The following is a 22,710-nucleotide window of genomic DNA, read 5'->3' as shown; positions in this document are numbered from 1 at the left end:
CTTTTTTTTTTTTATTTAATTTTTTTTTTTTACGTTTATTTTTTTTGAGACAGAGAGAGACAGAGCATGAACGGGGGAGGGGCAGACAGAGAGGGAGACACAGAACCGGAAGCAGGCTCCAGACTCTGAGCCATCAGCCCAGAGCCCGACGCAGGGCTCGAACTCACGGTCTGTGAGATCGTGACCTGAGCTGAAGCCGGACGCTTAACTGACTGAGCCACCCAGGTGCCCCTGTATATGTTTACTTTTATCAACGTTTTTTATTTTTATTTTTGGGACAGAGAGACAGAGCATGAACGGGGGAGGGGCAGAGAGAGGGAGACACAGAATCGGAAACAGGCTCCAGGCTCCAAGCCATCAGCCCAGAGCCTGACGCGGGGCTCGAACTCACGGACCGGACCGCGAGATCGTGACCTGGCTGAAGTCGGACGCTTAACCGACTGCGCCACCCAGGCGCCCCTGTATATGTTTACTTTTAAAGGGAAGAAGATCTCCCACCCGTCCCCAACGACAGAATGGGACAGTGAAAAGAGCACCTAGCTGGAAACATAAAAACTTCCATTTTAGTTCTTTCTTTGCCCCTTGTTTGCCTTTGGGTAAATCACTTAAAATCTCTGGGGCTTCAGTTCCCTTACCTATAATAAATACAAGATAAGAGTTGGGCCTATATCTATATCCTTCTCATTGTGTTTCACACATGTGTCTGTCACCGTTACGTTTTAGCTGGAGCAGACTGCTTTCTGTTTCCCTAGTGCCCCCTGCCTCCTGGTCTCCATTCCCTCCTCTCAGAATGTGGGACTCAGAATGTGGTCTCCATTCCCTCCTCTCAGAATGTCCTTTAACTTCAGGAAACTTTTGACCCTCGACCCATTCGTCCAAGGCCCTCTTCTTCCTTACAGCCTGACTTGATTCTCTCTACCAGAACTGATTCTACCTTCTGAATTCCTGTGCTACATTAAGATCTTTAGCCCTACCTTTACTAAGAAGTGGCTTTTAGATTTAATTCAGGTTAGATATAGGAGGGCATCCTGTTCCCAGGAATGTTTACAATTTTCTCCTTACCCACACACACACACACACAGGCACACGCACACGTGCGCGCATACACACACACACACACACACACACACGCAGTCCCATGTGCTCTTGGCAGAAAATCCTTGCTGAATCTATTTTCACACACTTTTCAACAAGTGTGCAGAGCAGAGACAGGCCGCTAAAGGAGAGTTTACATCCATTAGGTGTGGTTTGAAATTTTGCTAATGAAGTGTTGCATTGCCTGCTCTCGCACAATAAGGCTAGATGCACCCTTCCATTCTAAATAAAAACTGCATGTTTTCAAACTTTATTTTGCTCAAAAAAGCCATTTTGCAACAATATTAAAAAAAACCAAAATGGTGTTTCTGTTATTTTATTCACCAGACCAAAGGGAGGCAAATGCTTATGCACCAGTGGGAGGCAGGCCATTCTCAGGGTGATGGGTTAATGATGTGCATGTATGGTGCTCTTTTCCACTCTCTAAGCAACATTCTCTAGAGGGGAAGGAATTTAGTTGAACATTCCCAACTCTAGGTCTTCTTTAAAACCTTAGCAGTAGGGGCGCCTGGGTGGCTCAGTCCTTTAAACATCCAACTCTTGATTTCGGCTCGGGTCATGATCTCACCATTCGTGAGTTCGAGCCCCGTGTCAGGCTCCACGCTAACAGCACAGAACCTATTTGGGATTCTCTCTAGTTCTCTCTCTCTCTGTCCCCTCCCCCCCAAAATAAATAAGGTTTATTTGTTTTATTATCTTTTTTTAAAAACCCTTAGCAATAGACCCAGTGTTGGGAAATCTTATTTCTGACCCCCTCCCCATCTAATTCCAGGTTAACGTGTATGTAACTTAACCACTCAGGGAATCAGTTTCCCTAATCCTGGAAATTAAGATTATAGTATTGCACCTATTTCGCCAGGTTGTTGTGATGATCTTGACTATGCTTTACAAAATGAAACAGCCTGTTGCTCCTACCCCGCATCAGTTTTCTCTGTAGCACTCAGCAACACCAGCCATATGTTTATTTGTTTGTTGTTCATCCTCTTGTCTGCTCATCGGCTGGAGCAGTGCCTGCACTGTCGTAAGTGCTCAATCCCTATCTGTTGAATCAATTAATCTTAGGAAATATGCCTACGAAAACACTATGTACTTTTCTGAGTGCTTTGAACATGAAAGGTGACATTATGATGTTTTCTCTAATGAAAATTTTCCCATCTACCAAAATGAATTGAACTCTAGAGGGAGAAGAGACTGATTACCAGTGTATCTTTTCCTTTCCCAAAGAATTAGTTTCCTTTAGGGGCTGAGGAAGTAGCTCCTGACATTTTAGAGATCTTCAAAGGGCTGGATGACTATTGTTCAGCGCCACCAGTCTTATCTCTCCTCTTGTAGAAACTTAGAATTGGAAGGAACTTTATCAAAGGTCATGGGTTGATAGCCTCCTCCTAGTGCTTGAATCTCTTCTTGGTTTATTGGTATCAAGTGTGTATTATACAAAGGATGCCACTTCCTGAATATTCTAAGTTGTCCTGTCACGTCTGCCTTTATTAAGTGTTCTTGCTTCTTTCTTGGCTGGGCGACTTGTGTCACCCTCCATGTATTCACTGACTATAAAGGAAATGAGAGAAGCTGACATTGGAATATATACTAGTTTGGGTTGCCTCATATAAGAACAACCTGCTTATTCAACAAATACTTCTTGAGTATTCCTATATGGGAGGCGTTGCAGGGGTGGAGCAGTCTGTTCAATTCTGTTGGGGAAACAAAGATTCATGAAGTCCACTCTTTACCCTGAAGTAGCTTATAACAAGGTAGTGTATAATATACTATTTTTGGTAAGGGAGCCCCAGAAAGGGCCTTACTTACCTCATTGTAATTGTAGTATTTGAATCAGGCTTCGGAGTTTAGGAAAGAAGGATAGACTGAAACATTGTAGGCAGAAAGAACAATATGAGCAAAGGCTCAGAGACCAGAGTGTAGGACAGTGGAGGAGAAAGCTGAGGGGTCTGATTGAGCTGGAATGTGGGGGAATGAGTGAGGAGCCTTGGGAGATGAGGCTGGGAGGGGAGAGCTGGAGCCAAATCACGGTGGACTTAGTGTGAGACCAGGAACTTTGGTCTTTACTTGACAAATAGTGGAGAACTACTGACGGTGTCGGGGACTGAGCAGACGTGATTGAAGCTGTGCTTGGGGGAGGTGAATGTGGCCGTGGTACGTACGGTGGACCAGATGGAAAGAGAACTGGGACAGAGACCAGCCGTGGGGTAGTGAGGGCAGAGACCAGCCGTGGGGTAGTGAGGGTCCAAAGTGTGATGGTGGAAGTGAAAAGTAAAGGGAATGGATGAAGTCAAGAGGTGTTACAGAGATAAGTTGATAGGATGTTGTTGTGATTGATTGTGGAGGGCTAAGGAAAGAGTTTAGCATTCAGTCATTCATTTGATAATCTGATAAATTGTTATTGAGCGTTTTCTATATGCCCAGGCTCTGCTCCATGCCCTTGGGAACAAAACAGACGATCTCTTTATGCTACTCCGGAACCTTAGTTTTTGTTGGGGAGACAGATAATAAACAGGTAAAGAAATTCATCATTACATATAATGGTGAGTGCATTAAAGATAATACGGTCCAGGTACTTGAGAGGTTGTGGTGCTCTAACTTGGTATGGAGACTAAACTTGGAGAATCCAGAAGAGTCAAAGGCTGCATGCTGTCTAAATACTCGGTGTCTTAAATAGGCCTTTAGCAAGCACTAAATTATAATCTTTAAAAGGACCCATAATGCCGATCTCCTGAGTTACTTAAAAGCCAGGATTGTCACTCTGTTGAGACATTTTGCCAGTCTTCGATTTTTACATAGGCAGGGGTCCAGTACATTTCAGCATCAGTGTGAGTCACCGGGCCATCTGCAGATAGAACCTAGCATTTTCTCCAGAAAAGAGCCTCAGGTCTTCTCAAGTCCTTGCACCAGTAGCCACATTAGTGAGAAAGACACCTTTTACCTGAATTCTGGAATGTGTGTTATTAGCTAATCACCTTAGCCATAAAATTCCACGTGATTGATTGATTCCACTATCAGAGGGATTAGTCTCTGACAGTTTTTTCCAGGGTGTGAAACATTTTTATTTTAATAAAAATTGACCCATCGAATGACTTATTTAGTAATGACCATTGAAATGTTGGAGGATGTCTCAAAATCAAGGTGATATTGATCATCTTCTGATGATAATTAACCATATTTTAAATCCTTTCTTCGTCAGAGAGTAAGCCCGTAAAGTCCTTATACAGAGGAATGCTTCTCTTACTCATTGCTTCCAAATTCATATGAGTTGTAAATTCTTTACATATTGTTCGTTACATATAACCCTGTTTGACACCATTCAAGATTAGGATTGCCCCCTTATAGGACAATTTCTGCCATCTCTGAATCTAGCAGTAGAATGTTCCATATAAGCTCTGGAGAGGCACTCCTGTTCCAGAGACTTTGTTGGGGCTACAGACTTTGGCCTATGGATTCAAGTTTGAATAAAAGATTCCCCCAATTTCAGAGGATGAAATCTCCTGTCTGCTGTTCAGGGTCAGTCCCCATCCAGGGGACTTTCTCTAGAACTTTCTCTAGAACTTCTGTCTCTCAGTTTTCCTCTCACTGTTCTGTGCTGTGACACTGTTCTGTCAGTCTTTCCCTTTTCACTCATGCTCCTTCCCCTCAGCTTTAAACACTATCAAAGCCTCTCGCACTGTAATGAGCCCTTACTTGACCCCACATCCCCAGCTAGTCTAACCACTCTTCTCCTGCCATTGAAACTTTCAAAGAGTAGCCTTTACTCAGCATCACCACCTACAAACCTCCCACCCGCTTCTTCACCCGCATCCTCCCTCTCTGCTGGCATTCTCAAGATAAGATCCTCTGTGATGTCAAATTGCCAAATTTATCGGATGTTGTTTCACTTCTTATCCCACCAGAGCTCTGTGCTGTGTTTGATACTGTGGATTGCTCCCCAATTCTTGCAGCTCTTTTCTTTACTTCCTTGGCTGCATTCTCCTTACATCTCAGACTATTCCTTCTCTCCCATTTCCCCCTCCTCTCCCTTAAATGTTGGTGTCCTCCCGGGTTCCGTACCTGGCCCATGTTCCTGGCACACTCTCCCTGGGTGATGTCACCTAGACTCTCAGTACTCCTGAAACTGTATTTCCAGCCTAGAACGCGCCTTAATATTCAGCACCTTGCCAGGCATCTCTCTCTGGATTTCCTGCAGGTAACTCAGTGTGTTCAAAATTGAGCTCTTTTCTCCCCTTAAACCCACTGCTTTCATCTGCTATTTTAGTGGATGACACCAGCTAAATTCTGGATATCATTATTGATTCCCCAATTTTCTGCAGTCCTTAAGGGTGACCAGTGTTAGGGAGCTGTCAGTAGAATGTTGCATATTTTTGTAAGTAAGAAAACATCGTGGCTCAGACAGAAATCGTAATTGTTCACATTTCCTCAGCTGGTGTGTGGCAGAGCCAGATTTAAGTTCCAGGGATGTAGGATTTAATATTCACGGTCTTTCTACCATATCACGCTGTCTCTATGGAGTATATTACAGACTGAGTTTTTGTTTTCTACTATCATTTTGAGATAATTTTCTGTCATTTTACATTGCCACAATATGAAGCTAGTATGTGGTGTTTTGCGTGTTTTTTTAAGTGTATTTGTTTATTTCATGCTATATCTTTAGCATGGTATCTAAAGACATAGAAAAGATGAGAAGACTTTTCAAACTAAAACAATTCTTACAGGAGGATGAGCTAAAGGGTGGAAAAGGTCAATTAGGCACCTAGCAGAAAGTTGTGTAAAGTTATAGGTTTGTTGTATAGTTAGTATGGTATCCTTTCCTCAAGTCTTAAGAGATTCATTCATATGCTCAGTAAACACATGTGAGCTCTCTACCTTATGCCAGATGGGCATCGCATTCTGCACTCTGCTTGCTGAGCTGAGAAACGGTAGTTGGAAGCTATAACCCTGCCTTTAAGGATCTCAGGGTCCAGCGAGAGACAGAGATGTGTAAACAAAAGCGACAGTACCACATTAACTGCTCTAACAGGAGTAGGTGCGGAGTGGAGACACACAGGAAGGAAGGATAATTCTGTTTGAGACAGTGGAATGGGGCCATCTTCAGAGAGGAGGTGATAGTTAAGCTGGACCTTAACGTATACCATATAAAATAATGGTTTTAAAAAATCCACCTGTTGGAGAAGAGAAGAAAGAGTAAGTTTGGGTATAAAGACCGGTGCATGAAAAGGCAGAGAGGCATAGGAAAGGCTGAATTGTTTCACACCGTGAGTTTACTTGTGACTAGAGCACTACTTTGGCTATGACAGGAGCCAAAGGTGGAAAGGCAGGTTGGATCCCAGTGTGTGCATACTAGGCAGCTTTTATTTTCTCCTCCTTCCAGAGTTCCTAGGTTTGACCTAAGCCCTGGGGCCTGTTTTGAACCAGTGAAACCATACAGGTGTCTCCTAGTGACTCTGGAGAATTGCTCTACCTTGTCCTACTGGCTTCTGCCAAGCGTTGTGAATACCAACTAATGTGAATGTTAGTCCTTAGACTCTCCTTTTTTTTTTTTTTAATGTTTATTTTTGAGAGAGAGAGCGAGGGAGAACAAGACAGAGTGGGAGCAGGATAGGGCAGAGAGAGAGGGAGACACAGAATCCGAAGCAGGCTCTGTGCCGACAGCACAGAGCCTGGCATGGGGCTCGAACCCACGAAGCATGAGATCGTGACCTGAGCTGAGGCCGGACGCTTAACCGACTGAGCCACCCAGGCACCCCTCTCGTTTTTTTTTTTAAAGTTTATGTATTTACTTGAGAGACAGAGAACGTGCGTGTGCATGTGCGTGCACACACTAGCATGGGGAAGGAGCAGAGGGAGAGGTAGAGAGAAAATCTCAAGGAGGCTCTGCGCTGACGGTGCGGAGCTCAGTGTGGGGCTCGAACTTGTGAACTGTGAGATCACGACCTGAGCCAGAATCAAGAGTTAGATGCTTAGCTGACGGAGCCCTCCAGGCGCCCCATGCCCTTCAAGTCTCCTGACGGCCAGCCCGTGTTTGTAGCCAAGGAGCAGGAGTGGCAGTGGCAGCATCATAGTCACGTTTATTGTGTGTTTATTCTGTGCCGGGTACTGTAGTAAGTACTTTTTGTGACTCTGTATTTCATTCTCACAACCTGATAAAGTAGCTAGTGTCGGTCATTATCCCTGTTTTATCAGTGAGAAACCTGAGTCTTAGCAACCTAAATAAGTTGACAAAGGGCCTGACAGCTAATAAGCAACAGAGCTAGGTCTTAAATCCAGCTCTTTGTTGTATCAAAGCCTCTATAGAAACCTCTCTGCTGCTTTCTAAGAAAGAAGAGAGCGAGAATATAGAATATTCTGGAATACGAATACAGTGACTAGAGGGGTTAATACACTTTCCATAATAAGCATGCATTTTGCTTTACCCCAGAGCAGCTGCAGTCTGTGTCCCCTAAGAGGGTAAGGAGGAAGAAGGTCAAAGGCCACCTCCTCTTGAAGGGCAGTGAGGAAGAGAGGCCATGTAGGAGGTTCGGAGCTGCCCGGCCTTGGGGAGCAGCATCATGCTGGCTCAGCGCTGGAGCAGGTACACAGCACTGCTGTTGTGCCAGGTATGGCTTCCTGTGACCAGGATATGGGCAGGAAGGGTGTCAGCTGCTCCCAGTGTGGGTTGGAGGGCACGAGGTTACAAGGTCAAACTGAATGAGAAAGTGTATACAGAATCACCTGGAAAACAGCAAAGCCATAGATAGATGTGGCACCAGCATTGCCTTCATCCAGCTTAATTTGGGAGAAAGACCATAACCAGCTGCTGTGATCTCTGAGGCACATGCAGGGGCTTTGCTTTTTGCCGGAGTTAAAGGTATTAAGCAAGAGAGATTCCTTCGTTGACCCAAGGATTGGACTAGATGACTTGGGGTGGTGAAAAGCGTTCAGGACCAGATGCCGGGAGACCTGGGACCTGGTAAACCTCAGCTCTGTGGTGTCAGTGTGCACAGAGCTCTCTCTCTGCTTGCTTTCTTGTCTGTAAAGTGAGGAGTTAGATTTTTTTAAAGCTTTTTAAAATTGCCGTACGGTATGACAATTAAGATCAGAGACTCTGGAGTCAGATCGCCGCCGCAGTTCGATTTTAAGTTTTGCCACTTAATGAATAATTGTGCGGTCTTGGGAAAGTTACTTGACCTTTCCACCTCAATTTCATCATCTGTAAAATAATACCTACCCATTACTGGGTGACAGATATTGTATAGGCATCTTAGTATGGTGCCTGCCACATAGTAAATGCTTAATGCGTATTCACTGTTACTCTTCAGGTAAGTTCATGGTATAGCTATCAATGACCCAAAGCAATAAAAACATAAATTTGGGATTTAGAGGTCTCTCTTGCTCAATCCTCAGGGTAGTGGAATAGAGACTTGGAAGATGAGGGCTCTAAATATTCATAGTTCAAACAGAAGTACAAGCCTAATCAGAATTTGTCCGTGTCTCATGTCCTGCTTGAGTTCAGTATTTCTAAAGGCAGCTTAGTACCAGGACACAGATACTGAAGAAATTCAGGCCAGCTGTGCCTTTGCTGGAGCCTTTCCTGAGGCATACTGGGACTAAAGTTGTGATTTCACCTGAGGGGCCCACTAAGCAGATTGGGATTAAGAAAGGCATCTGGACTCTTTTCAACATGAGGTAGTTGTTTTGACAGTACAGGCCATTTACTTCTGAACACCTTCCTGGTCTGAAGTAGAATCTGTTTATTTTTTAATTTTTTTAAAGATTATTTGTTTATTTTTGAGAGAGAGAGAGAGAGAGAGAAACAGGAAATGAGCAGGGGAGGGGCAGAGAGAGAGGGAGACACAGAATCGGAAGCAGGCTCCAGGCTCCAAGCTGTCAGCACAGAGCCTGACGTGGGGCTCGAACCCACGAACTGTGAGATCATGACCTGAGCCAGAGTCGGATGCTTAACCGACTGAGCCACCCAGGCGCCCCTAGAACCTGTTTAGATTCAGCATTTTATTTTCCTTTATTAAAGCAGGGAAACTTTGGGGCGCCTGGATGGCTCAGTTGGTTGAGCGTCCGACTTCGGCTCAGGTCACGATCTCGTGGTCCATGAGTTCAAGCCCCGCATCGGGCTCTGTGCTGCCAGCTCAGACCCTGGAGCCTGCTTCAGATTCTGTGTCTCCCTCTCTCTCTGCCCCTCCCCCGTTCATGCTCTGTCTCTGTCTCAAAAATAAATAAACGTTAAAAAAAATTAAAAAAAACAAAATAAAGCAGGGAAACTTTGAGAGGACATTTGCTTGTTGCCTGCCATATTGGCTCTATAGCTAGAAGTCAAATGCCAAACCACCGTTGACCAGCGGATACCTGACTCCTGCCCTTACTACTGCTGTAGCTGCCCTGCAGATCAGCTGTATTTGTATTATTATCTGATAGAAGACCACTCTGTGCATGCACATTCTGAAAGCAATAGGCAGAGAGGATTTGCCCCTGGTAGAAGTTACCGGAATTAACAGTTTGAGTTAGGCAGGAAGAGCTAACAACTACTGTAAGTCAAACTGGCCACTTGCCTGGTACAGAAGAGGTACATAGGTCTGGGAGAATAAGGTATATATGTTAGGTTTAGGCAGGCAAGAATTGAAGGCTAGAGAAGGCAGCTAAAAACAAGAGGGTTGGGCAGTGCCAGAGATTAAAACAGTTAAGATCTACGGCCCAAACTCTGGGAGACAGTCATAAGTCAGTGTCAGTAACAGCTCTAGCTAGATAGACTCAAAGGACATTGGTTTCCAGCTGCCTTCTTGTTGGCTCAATCTCTGGGCCCCTCAGTGTTCATTACAGCCAGAAGGTCATCAGGTACCTGCAGGTTACCTTTGCCTTAATTGAGATGATGACCTCACAGGAGAGGGAGAACTTGGTTGAGTGGAGAGCCACTCTCCTGAGCCGTGTGTCCCACAGCAAACCAGGGGCTGGGTACTAAACCTGTCTCTCTAAGAAGCTTTCTGTTCTGTGATATAGTCCACCCTGTGTTGAGCACTCTTCTCTGTAATGTCCTTTCAATCTATACTTTTTGTGTGATTAAAAAAGTTAATCTGATCCTGGGGTGAAAGTGAGGAAATGCTAATAAGTTGGCTGCACTGCAGTGCTTTGGTAACTGTGTAGATTTATTGTATTGCATTTGCAGTATGCTAGGATTTGTGTGGCGTGTGTAGGAATGGGCTCGTACCTGGTCTTACACAGTGTCCCTTTCCCTTATCGTAGACCCGGAAGAGGATACATCTTACCCTGAATTAGCAGTGGTGAAGCTCCTCCATCCTGCGCTCCAAGCCCCACGTTGCTAATTGGAAATGAAAAGCCTGTGCTTTTCAGAAGGTTCATTTTATGCCCGAATGACATATTTATTAATTCTCCATGCCATAACTCGTTAAGAGCCGTTCCACTGCTCTTAATGGGCCTTGTGTTCAAACGCATTCAGTGGCTGTTTTTATAAACTGATATTTCCCCTTGGGCAGTAAACCACAATTCAATTCCAGTTTTCCTTTTAACTCGTTTACTTCACAAAGATCTAATTTAAGACAGATTAGGTAAAATATTATTGGACTGCATGGACACCAAGTTATTCTTGCTTAAGAAGTATTCTTGTAAGAATCCAATGCCTGCTTTTCCTTTCCACTCATCCTGGGCTTTGAAGAATCCAGTGTTTGAACAAGGGACGAATCTCCTTTTCTTGATTCTCATCAGCAGTTTAATGATGATTACTGAGATTTTATTAGCCATGCATGGGGCATGCTTTAAATATATATATTGTTTTAGTTAGCCCATCACCAGTCAGGCCGCTTCATTTTCTCTCTTGTATTCTCTGTCCTGCCGAGAAGAGGGCCTAAAAGCCTGGCAGATAGGGCAGGGGAATGCGGCCTGTGGGCAGCTGTGCCGTGGGGCTGCTCCATGCTGCCCCCTGCCCACATAAGTGTAGTTCTCAAGATAGTATCAAATGCTGTTGACCCTGAACTTGACAGAGTATCCCATGAAGGAGCAAAATAACCAATTCAGGAGAGTTCCACCAAGATGTAATGTGAAAGAATAAATAATAATAGGCTTTCTCCTCCAAAGTATGGTTTGCTGCTTTGTTGTACTTAATCTTGGATGCTTCTGCATATTTTCTAAATCAGAGTCACAGATGTCAGAGCAGGAAAGGACCTGGGCACGCCCATCAGGCAGCCCTCTCTCTCATATTGTAGACAAGGAAAATCGGATCCAGAGAGATGCAGTCCAGGCCATACAGCGAGGTAGGAGCAGTTGAAGCAGGAGAACCTAAGTGTTTTAAGACAAGTGTTTTGAAACCCCACTGTTTTAGGGACCTGGGAGGTGACCTGGTGGTTCCCAAAATCCTGGTGAGCACAGATTCCTCTGCAGCTTACTGCATCAGAACCTCTGGGGTGGGACTTGTGAATTTGCATTTTTTTAAAAAGCTACTCACATAATTCCTATGCAGCCAGTCTGGCCTAGGTCTGGAACTGGTGTTAGTGTATAACAGGGATCAATCGCCTATGTCCCATGGGTCAGGTCATCTCTGCCATTTGTTGTTGTGTGGCCCGTGAGTTCACAAGGGTTTGTACATTTGTAAATGGTTACGGAAAAGTCAAAAGTCACAATATATTGTGATGTGTGAAAATTACATGAAGTTTAAATTTCCTTGTCCATAAATAAAGTTTTATTGAAACACAGCCACTCTTACTTGTTTACATGTTGTCTGAGGTTACTTTTGCACCACAGGGACAGGGTTGAGTTGACTGTATGGCCCACAGAGCCTACAGTATTTACTGTGTGGCTCTTTACAAGTCAAATTTGCTGACCCCTGATATATACTGTTCTATTTCTCATATAAGCACCACACGGACCAGTGTCAAAAGGGAGATTCCTAAGCTTCGAGAACTTGTGTTAGTTCAAACACCATCTTGTTTTATGCTAAATATGCAGTTATGAAAAACTGCATATAAATTAAGTTTATGTAAATAATTATTTTAACAAAAAGTGTGTTTTATTGTAATACAACTCGCTACTTGAAGTATGGAGGATTCCTCTTCATTTCAGGAAATTTAGTGTGGCTTATATGTTTGTTTCTCTTTGAATAGAAAAAAATACCTTGTTTTTCTACTTGATGAAGATATAGGATGTAAATATTTAGAAAGGAGTGCTGATAAACTATTTATTCTGTGTGCAGTGTTCAGTACGATTCATTATGAAATTTCTACTTCACGTTTAAAACATTCTTAATAAAGCCCATATACCTATAAAGCTGTAGTTTTAAAATTCACTGAAGATCCCTACTTTCCTCGCCAGCTCTTACTAATTCAGGATCTTAGCTGCCTCCTGGTTTTTCTTCAACCAAAGCTAACAGTTTCAGTGTCTTACTGTCTTCCTTTTCTTTTGCCTTTCCTTCTTGTCCCTCATCTCGCACATACAAGCATTTGTTCATTAATCAGGCAGCAGAGATTTATTAATGCGCAGATGCTGACTCTGCGATAGGAAGTACCCTCGGTGGCACCTCGAGACCTGTCTTTCCACCACGATCAAACTAAAAGATAAGAGAAACGGAAGGTGCAGGGGACGTTACTTTTAAAAGTCCTCTTCCCTGTCTTCTTCTAAGGCAGGTGGGTGATGTTGTCAAGGCCTGGCCTGGTGGTTTTTAGATCCTGGGACATGGGCCAGCCTTCTTTCATTGTTGCTTAGGCTTTTCTGTAGTGTACCCCAGGGGCTCACCTTTCTCATTCACCAGAGAATCCATCCCCCACACCAGTTTCATTCTCTGCCAGGTTGCCGCTAAACTGCCTCTCAACCTGGCACAGTAGAAGCTGTAAAGAGGCTCTCAACTTGGCATAACATGCTGCTCTGGGCTGCGTGACCTTCGATAGGTGGTGTCCCTCTCCTGAGCTTTTGTAAAATGCATAGAGGATAACAATCCCTCCTCAGCCATACTTCACAGGAATATTATGAGGTTGAATGGGGAGGTTATTTAAAAGGCTTGGCATTTTCATAGAGGGAGTTGCTATGGAAACAGAGGCCTACAAGTACTTCAGAGAGGGGGTTTCGGGAAAGGCCCCGGGGTCTTTGTTTCTTTGGGTAGCCAAAATATGGAAGACCCGGCCTCTGACCTGTTTTCAGCCTAACCCTGGGTCTACCGCTCCCTCTTGCTTTTAGGATTCGGCTTCCCTGCAGCATGCCCTGCCAGAGCCAATACCCTCTAGTAACAGGAAGAACGATTTCGCACTGCAGTCTCTAGGGATAGTGAATTGAGCATTTCCAGAGTGTATGTGGCTCAATACCAGCACTGCTTTTCTACTTGGGAGAGAAAGGCGTGACTGCCAGATTACCAAAGGAAAGAACAGAAGATGAGAGGAAAGGATCTTTTATTTATTTATTTTTATTTTTTTAAATTTTTTTTTTAAACATTTATTTATTTTTGAGACAGAGAGAGACAGAGCATGAATGGGGGGAGGGTCAGAGAGAGGGAGACACAGAATTTGGAAGCAGGCTCCAGGCTCCGAGCTGTCAGCACAGAGCCCGACACGGGGCTCGAACTCGTGCACCACAAGATCATGACCTGGGCCGAAGTCGGACACTTAACCGACTGAGCCACCCAAGCGCCCCGAGGAAAGGATCTTTTAAAAAATAATAATCTGTGAGCAGCTGTTTATTGGGAGTGAGTGGCATGGGTTGAGCCTTCTCCTGGAACCGTGGGAGGAAGTATGAGATTGATTCCTGCCCTCTAGTTTCAGGGGTAACTGTTGGGGGGAGGCGCCGGGAAAGAAGGGTTAAAAAAAAAAAGGTGGCCCAGTCAGTTAAGTCAGTTCGAATTTAGCTCAGGTCATGATCTCATGGTTCATGAGTTCGAGCCCCACATCAGGCTCCACGCTGACAGTGCAAAGCCTGCTTGGACTTCTCTCCTCCTCTCTCTCTGCCCTTCCCCCACTTGGGTGCTCTTTCGCTCTCTCTCAAAATAAATACTCTTAAAAAAAAAAAAGTTCAGAAAAGGGAGAGCTCAGAGTCATTGGGGATATTTCATTAAAAAGTGGGACCTCAGGGTGAAATTCAAAATCACGCCTCCTTTCTGGGAAGAGGGTATATTTGGAGCGTGTGACGGGAGGAGCAGTATCGGTAAGGCCTTAGCTCTTCAGCTCCTGATGGGTACATAGATAGATGTTAGTGGTATCATTCTTTAGACCTTTTTATAGGTCTTACACTTCTTAAAATGGCTCACTGTTTTGTTTTGTTGCTGTGGTGTGTTTTTTACTGAGATATCATTCACAAGCTAGACAGTTCGCCATTTTCAAGTGTGCTTTTCATTGGTTTCTTGTTCACAGGTTGTACAGTTGTCACCACTATCTAATTCCAGAACATTCTTGTCACCCCAGTGAGATCCATTAGCAGTGACTCCCCCATTCCCCTCTCCATCTAGCCCTAGGCAGCCACTGACCAACTTTTTGTCATAGATCTGCCTATACTGGGCCTTTCATATAAGTAGAATCCTACAATATGTGACCTTTTGTGTCTGAATTCTTTTCAGGATTTTCAAGGTTTACCCATGTTGTGGCATGGATAATCCTTAATTTCTTTCTTTCTTTCCCTTTTTCTAGGGCCAGATGTGTTTAGTTTCCAAAAAGCTCCTCAAATCACTCTGAAGTTCAGAATGGGTTAGGAACCACTTGTAGCTATTATTATGCTTAATTCTACTATTTGGCTTGGAATGAAGCTAATTATTAAAAGTTTGTCAATAACACCTTACTAGACACTCTTCAGGTAATAATGTATGTATTTTTATTGTGGTAAAATAGATGTAACATAAAATTTATCATTTTAACTATTTTTTATTAAAATTTTTAAAAGTTTCTTTATTGGGGCACCTGGCTGGCTCAGTTAGTTAAGCGTCCGACTTCAGCTCAGGTCATGATCTCACCATTCGTGAGTTCGAGCCCCACATCGGGCTCTGTGCTGACAGCTAAAAGCCTGGAGCCCACTTCAGATTTTGTGTCTCCGTCTCTCTCTCTGTGCCCTTCCCCACTCACACTCTGTGTGTGTGTGTGTCTCTCTCTCAAAAATAAACGTTAAAAAAGTAATAATAAAGTTTATTTATTTTGAGTGAGAGATAGCGCAAGTTGGGGAAAGGCAGAGAGAGAGAGGAAATGGGAGAGAATCCCAAGCAGGCTCCATGCTGCCAACACAGAGCCTGACGCGGGGCTTGAACTCATGAAACCAAGAGTCAGATTATTACCTAAGCCGAAACCACAAGTCAGATGCTTAACCAATTGAGCCACCCAGGCGCCCCTTAACCATTTTTAAGTACCCAGTTCAGTGATATTAAATATATCCACCATGTTGTACAATCATCACCACCATCCATGTCCAGAACTTTTTCAATATCCCAGAGAGAAACTTGCATCCATTAAATGGTCACTCTCCATTTCCCCTCCTCCAGCCCCTGGTAAACTCCATTCTACTTTCTTTCTCTGTGAATTTGCCTATTCCAGGTTCCTCGTAGAAGAAGGAATCCTATATCTGTCCTTTTGTGTCTGTCTTATTTCACTTAGCATGATGTCTTCAGGGTTTCTCTGTGTTGTAACATGTATATGAATCTTATTCCTTTTATTTTTTTTTTTAAACATTTATTTATTTTTGAGACAGAGACAGAGCATGAATGGGGGAGGGTCAGAGAGAGAGGGAGACACAGAATCCGAAACAGGCTCCAGGCTCTGAGCTGTCAGCACAGAGTCCGACGCGGGGCTCGAACCCACAGACCGCGAGATCGTGACCTGAGCCGAAGTCGGCCGCTTAACCGACCAAGCCACCCAGGTGCCACTCTTATTCCTTTTAAAGACTGACTGACATCCCATTATATAATGATAGACCACATCTTGTTTATGCATTCATCATTGATGGACATCAGGGTCCTTTCTGCTTAGTAGTATTTTGAATAATGTATTAATGAACATTCGAGTATGAGTTTTTGTGTGAATACCTGTTTCCAGTTCTTCTGGTCATACACCTAGGAGAGGAATTGCTGGGTCATACGGTAACTTTGTGTTTAACTTTTAAAGAACTGGCAAACTGTTTTCCAAGATGGCTGTACCATTTTACAGTCCCGCCAATAATGTGTGAGGATTCTAATTTCTCTATATCCTTGCCAGCACTTTTTCTTTTCTATGTTGTTGTTGTTGTTGTTCATTATATTCATCCTGGTAGATGTGAAGTGCTGTCTCATGTGGTTTTATTTTCATTTCCTTAAAAACTTTTGATGTTGAACATCTTTACGTGTGCCTATTGGCCATTTGTCTGCTTTTTCTAATCTTTTTTAAAACTAGATTGTCTTTTTACTGCTGCTGAGCTCTAAGAGTCCTTTTCTATTTTGGCTGCTAGATCCTTATTAGATTCACAATTTGCAAATATTTTCTCCCATTATGTGGGGTTTTTTTAACTTTCTTGATAGTGTCATTTTGCACAAAATTTTGAATTTTAATGAAGTCCAATTTATCTCTTTTCAATTTGGTTGCTTGTGCCTTAGGTGTCACAAATATGACACCATTGCCTAATCCAAAGATGTGAAGATTTACACTTTTGTTTTCTTCTAAGAGTTTTATCATTTTAGCTTTTACATTCAGGTTTTCATTCCATTTTGAGTTAATGTTTGTATAAGATGTGAAGTACAGGTCCGGATTCAATTCTTTTGCATGTGGTTACCCAATTGTCTGAGCGCTAATTATTGAAGGCTACTCTTTCCCTTTGAATTACCTTGGCACCCTTAAAAAAAATCAATTAACGTAGATGTATGGGCTCATTTCTGAATTCTCAGTTCTGTTCTATTGATAGATATGTCTATCCTTATGCTAGCACCACAGTCTTTTTTTTTTTTTAATGTTTATTATTTTTGAAAGAGAGAAAGAGAGAGATAGAATGCAAGCAGGTGAGAGAGAGACACATAATCTCTGAAGCAAGCTTCAGGCTCTGAGCTGTCAGCACAGAGCTCGACACAGGGCTTGAACTCACGGACGGTGAGATCGTGACCTGAGCCGAGGTCAGACACTTAACTGACTGAGCCACCCAGGCACCCTGCTAATACCACGGTCTTGATTACTATAGCTTTGTAGTGAGCTTTGAAACAGGGAAGTGTGAGTCCTCAACTTTGTTCTTATTTTTCGAAATTGTTTTGGCTATTTTGGTTCCCTTGCATTTCTATATGAATTGAATATGAATTTTCAACTTGTTAATTTCGGCCCAAAAAAGCAGTTGAAATTTTGATTGGCGTTGCATTGAATTTGTAGATTAGTTTGGGGAGGATTGCCATCTTAACAACATTATGTCTTCTAATTCCTGAACACAAGGTGTCTTTCCACTGGTTTAGGTCTTTTTAAAAAATTTCTTTGAATGATGTTTTGTAGTTTCCAGTGTACAAATCTTATACTTCTTTTATTAAACTTATTCCTAGGTATTTTGTTCTTTTGGATGCTCTTGTAAATGGAGTTGTTTTCTTAATTTCTGGACTGTCTATTGCTAGTGTATAGAAATACAACTTACTTTTATGTATTTATCTTGTATCTTGAATCCGTGCTGAACTTGTTTATGAGCTCTAATAGTTTTGTGTTTTGTTCTTGTTTTTAGTTTTGTGTCTGTGTATTCCTTAGAGTTAACTGTATACAAGACCATTTCATCTGAAAACAGAAATTGTTTTACTTGCTTACTTGCCTTGCCTAGAACATCCAGTACAATATGGAATAGAAGTGGTGAGAGGGACATCCTTGTCCTGTTCCTGCTCTTTGGGAGGAAGCTTTCAGTCTTGTCATTAAATGTGATGTTAGCTGTGGTTTTTTCATAGATGCTCTTTATCAGGTTAAGGAAGTTCCCTTCTATTTCTAGTTTATTGGGTGTTTTTATTATGAAAGAGCATTGGGGGGGCACCTGGGTGACTCAATCAGTTAAACATCTGACTTCAACTCCAGTCGTGGTCTCATGGTTCGTGGGTCCAAGCCCTGCGTCAAGCTCTGTGCTGACAGCTCAGAGCCTGGAGCCTGCTTCGGATTCTGTGTCTCCCTCTCTCTTAGCTCCTCCCCTTATTGCACTCTGTCTTTCTTTCTTTCTCTCTCTCAAAAATAAACATTAAAAAAAATGAAAGAGTGTTGGATTTTGTCGAATGCTTTTTGTGCATCTGTTGAGATGATCATGTGGTTATTGTCCTTTATTTTATTAACGTGTTGCATTACATTGATTTTTCACACGTTAAACCGTCTTTGTATTTCTGGGATAAATCCCACTTGATCATGGTGTATAATCCTTTTTTTAATGTTTATTTATTTATTTTGAGAGAGAATGTATGAGCACAAGTCAGGGAGGGGCAGAGAGAGAATCCCAAGCAGGCTCTGCACTGTCAGCTCAGAGTCCGACACGGGGCTCAGTCTCACAAACCATGAGATCATGACCTGAGCTGAGATTGAGTCAGATACTGAACCGACTGAGCCATCCAGGCACCTCCTGTAATCCTGTTTATATGCGGCAGGATTCAGTTTGCTGGTATTTTGTTGAGGCTTTTGTATCTATATTCACAAGGGATATTAGTCTTGAGTTTTATTTTTTTTTTCTTATGGTATCTTTGTCTAATTTTGTATCAAGGCAATACTGGCCTTACAGAATGAGTTGGGAAGTGTGTCATCTTCTGTTTTTTTGGAAGAGTTTGCGAAGGATTGGTATTAGTTCTTTAAACATTTGGTGGAATTCATCAGTGAAGCCATCTGGTCCTGGGCTTTTCTTTGTGGGGGATCATTTTTTTAATGCAAGGTGCAGAAGAGTATTTATAGTACAATCCCATCCGAGAGAGAGAGAGTCTTTTTAAGGCTGTATCTGTGTGCTTGTATTTACACAGAAAAGTTCTGAAAAGACATACAAAAAAAGATATATAAGTAGCAAAGCTTATCTTTGGGTAATGAGTTAGAACTTAAGTCTTGTGCCTTGTATGTAATTACAAGCATGGACTGCTCTATGTTTTTTAAAAAGCCTACTTAACATGGCCAACATTTGACCATCTGCCCTTTCATCCGCTAGTGAGGTGTTGGTGCTGTGTACTTGCCCCCGGCCTTGTCTCCTTAGGAACTCAGTCTGGTGGGGCCCCTGTACCTCCAGCTTCACAATCTGCTGCACCCCTTCTCTGTTTATCCTCCAGCAACCCCGAATTACTTGTCAGTCCCTCCAAAACAGCCCGCGGTTGTGTGCTACTATGCCTCCATACATACTATGCTGTTCCCTTTCCCTGCCAACCTTTCGCCCTTTATCTGCCAGCCCTTCCCCTGTTATCCTTTAAAACCCCTTCCAGGAGCTCCTGGGTGGCTCAGTCAGTAAAGCTTCTGACTCTTGCTGTCAGTTCAGGTCATTCCAGTTCGGGAGATCGAGCCCCACATCGGGCTCAGTGCTGAGCATGGAGCCTGCTTGGGATTCTGCCTCTCCCTTTTTCTCTGCCCCTCCCCCGCTTGCACTCTCTGTCTCAAATTAAGTAAATGAACTTTAAAAAACAAAAACAAAAACTTTCCAAATACTAGTTACCTTCCTTTGTGAACACCTTCCAGCTCACTCTCCTCCCTTTCATTCCCTACCCGAAGGGAGAGAAAACTCTCCCTCCTGCTGCCTCTCATACATTACACGTATGTTTGTTATTGAACTTTGTGTTTACCCTGCATCATAATTACTAGCTCACATGTATGTCTTCTCTAAAAGTACAATTTTATACAGTTTCACACAAAATAGATGCTCAAAAGTATTTTGATTGAATTGAATTCGTGAGACGAGAAAAGCATTCTGGGTCGGACAAGCAACGTGAACAGAGGCCAACATTGCGAGTTATTGTAACGTGTACTCATTTGGCCAGACAGGAAGATTCGTGGTGGAAAATATGGTTGAATGAATTTGATAAGGGTGATAATAGAGGCTCCTCAAAGGCAGATGGAATTGGGGCACCCGGGTGGCTCAGTCAGTTAACGTCCTAGTTTGGCTCAAGTGGTAATCTCACAGTTCGTGAGTCCGAGCCCCACGTCGGGCTCTGTGCTGACAGCTCAGAACCTGGAGGCTGCTTCAGATTCTGTGTCTCCCTTTCTCTCTGCCCCTCCCCTGCTCATGCTGTCTCTGTCTCCCAAAAAATGAATAAACGTTAAAAAATAAAAACAAAAAAGGCAGATAGAGCAGACTTGGTAGGTATATATTGGTGGAATGAAGAACTCTTCTCACTTCAGTTCTTTGCTTACATCTTTTTTCTCAGTAGGCGTACCCTGACCATGTCCTTTAAAACTGTCACCTCTGTGTTCCCTCGTCTCCTGACCCCAGCACTCCCCTTCCTTCATCTTCCTCCTTCTTCCATAGCAGTTGCACTTGTATATAATTTACTTGTTCATTGTGTTTATTTGTAGTCTGTCTTCCCCATTGGAATATAAGCTCCCCACACCATGGTAGCCTTGTTCCCTGCTGTTTCCCAAGCCCCTAGATCGTTGCCTGGAACGTAGTAGGGACTTAGGAAACATTCGTTGAGTAAATAAATCCTATATTAATGAACTTCAGCACCTTGTCCAGAGCTGGCCGAGATACAGCCCCGGTACAGTTCAAATGGCTTATTTCTGAAAGAAGGAAAGAAGTTTACAGAAATGTATGAAACTGCTAAGACAGTGCCCGCTGTGTATTATGTATATAATCTGGGGCAGGGCAGGGGAGGGAGGTGAAGGTAAGAGAGACGTGGAGCTTTAAGGTTTCTTGCCTTAGAAACCAAATTGGGAAGTCAAAAGTATAAGTATATTTGAGTTTATTTATTTCTTGCCTAGAAAAAATGTTGTTTTATGTGGTGATTAATTCCCATGCTTTAATAATTTCTCTTTTTCTTTCTCCACAGACCTTTGTAGTATTAAACAGAGGGAAAACTCTCTTCAGATTCAGTGCCACGCCTGCCTTGTACATTTTAAGTCCTTTTAACCTGATAAGAAGAATAGCTATTAAAATTTTGATACATTCATATCCTTTTCACAAATGTGGAGTGCAGAAGTTGCATGCTCGCTGCTACACGTTTCTGAACTTTGACAATCGAATTGTATATTAAGTATTTTATCAATAGTGTACTTGACTATCCCACCAGTCAGAAGTGTGAGTGAACTTCTTCCAGATCCTGAGCTGAGCTTCAGCAAATTCTTTTTTCCTAGGATGATATCATGGGAGTCTGGAATTTCGTTGGTATCGTGAAGAGAGACAAATTAAGATGATAACCTGTAACTTTTTAAAGCGCTCAGTCTTCAGTAATTTTATCCTGAACATATGATTCAGTTCTTTAACGTAAGTCCGATATTAGAATTTTTTGGAAGGCTGCTTCATTGAGCGCAAATAGTTGAATGAATGCTTTAGAGATCTGCCTTGTATATTTCTGATTTCTTGAGCAGTGGGTATGGAAAGTGTCTGAGATAGTCTCAGATTAAATGGCCTCCTCGGTACATAGGTTTGGGTCTAGATTGTAAGACTGATATGCATCTTTCTGGTATTTTTACTGCCCTTAAATAGAAAATGCCAATTTACTCATGTGGCCTGCCTTTTTTTAAATCTTATTAATATAGGAGAGCATATGACAGATAAAAAATTATGTGATGGGTTTAGCTACTTTGCATAACTTTAAAATTTTATGGTTGGTGTTGAATCTGTCAGTGCTCAGTCCTGTGCTCCCAAGGATAGTAAGGGAAGATGAGGAAGTCCAGGGAAGATGAGGAAGTCCAGGGAAGATGAGGAAGTCCAGGGAAGATGAGGAAGTAGCAGTTGCAACTTGGGCAAATTGGTTTGCTAATAAGCTTTTGCCACATTTTATTAACTCTAAGCATTTAGTAGCTTGATTCTGAGATCAGTGGTTTACAAGTAACATAGTTCTGAAATCTAAAGGTTTATAAGGAATAAATAATTCACAATGGACTTCTTCCCTTTTTGCTGGTTCAGAAGACAATGTCTTCTGTTATGATTCCCGGAAGAAGAACCCAGCGGTAAGAAGTAGTTTTGGTTTTTGAAACTCCATTAGTAGAACGAAGATGGTGAATGCCATTAGCAAGAGAGAGTGAGTTAGCGATAAATGAGATATGACTTCTCTGCTGGGTAAAGTGACAGTTTGAGTTTGAATAACTCCCATGCTGACCTAAAGGAGTTTATTTTTTTCTCAGTAGACAAGAACAGAAAGGGCCGAGAAAAATCTTGGGTGGACTGAAAAGACATCAAAGTGGTTTGTTATCCATAAGCATTGCTGGGCGCTTTCAAAATGATCAGATGGGGGCGCCTGGGTGGCGCAGTCGGTTGAGCGTCCGACTTCAGCCAGGTCACGATCTCGCGGTCCGTGGGTTCAAGCCCCGCGTCGGGCTCTGGGCTGATGGCTCGGAGCCTGGAGCCTGTTTCCGATTCTGTGTCTCCCTCTCTCTCTGCCCCTCCCCCGTTCATGCTCTGTCTCTCTCTGTCCCAAAAATAAAATAAAAAACGTTGAAAAAAAAAATCAAAATGATCAGATGAATTTACCCCATTATCTAATTTTTAGGGGTGCAGCGGTACAGATGTCCTTGAAATCCTTCCCCAACAGGCCATAACTGGTTTCCCAAAGTGTGCAAA

The 22,710-nt window shown here is 42.9% G+C and overlaps 1 protein-coding gene across 9 annotated transcripts in view; it reads left to right on the top strand.

Annotated features, from left to right (window-relative positions):
* The window catches only part of SCN8A (sodium voltage-gated channel alpha subunit 8), a 179,612-nt gene that overhangs the window by 61,018 nt on the left and 95,884 nt on the right, over nucleotides 1–22,710 (top strand). For all 9 annotated transcript variants that reach the window (XM_058742723.1, XM_058742726.1, XM_058742721.1 and 6 more), the window contains exon 3: nucleotides 20,978–21,097. In XM_058742723.1, coding sequence (XP_058598706.1) covers nucleotides 20,978–21,097 — 120 coding nt within the window. The remainder of the gene's footprint in view (nucleotides 1–20,977; nucleotides 21,098–22,710) is intronic.

Source organism: Neofelis nebulosa, chromosome 8 (assembly GCF_028018385.1).
Source record: "Neofelis nebulosa isolate mNeoNeb1 chromosome 8, mNeoNeb1.pri, whole genome shotgun sequence".
NCBI lineage: Eukaryota > Metazoa > Chordata > Mammalia > Carnivora > Felidae > Neofelis > Neofelis nebulosa.
Note: the sequence above shows the minus strand (reverse complement) of the source record. Positions and strands in the feature narration are given on the sequence as shown.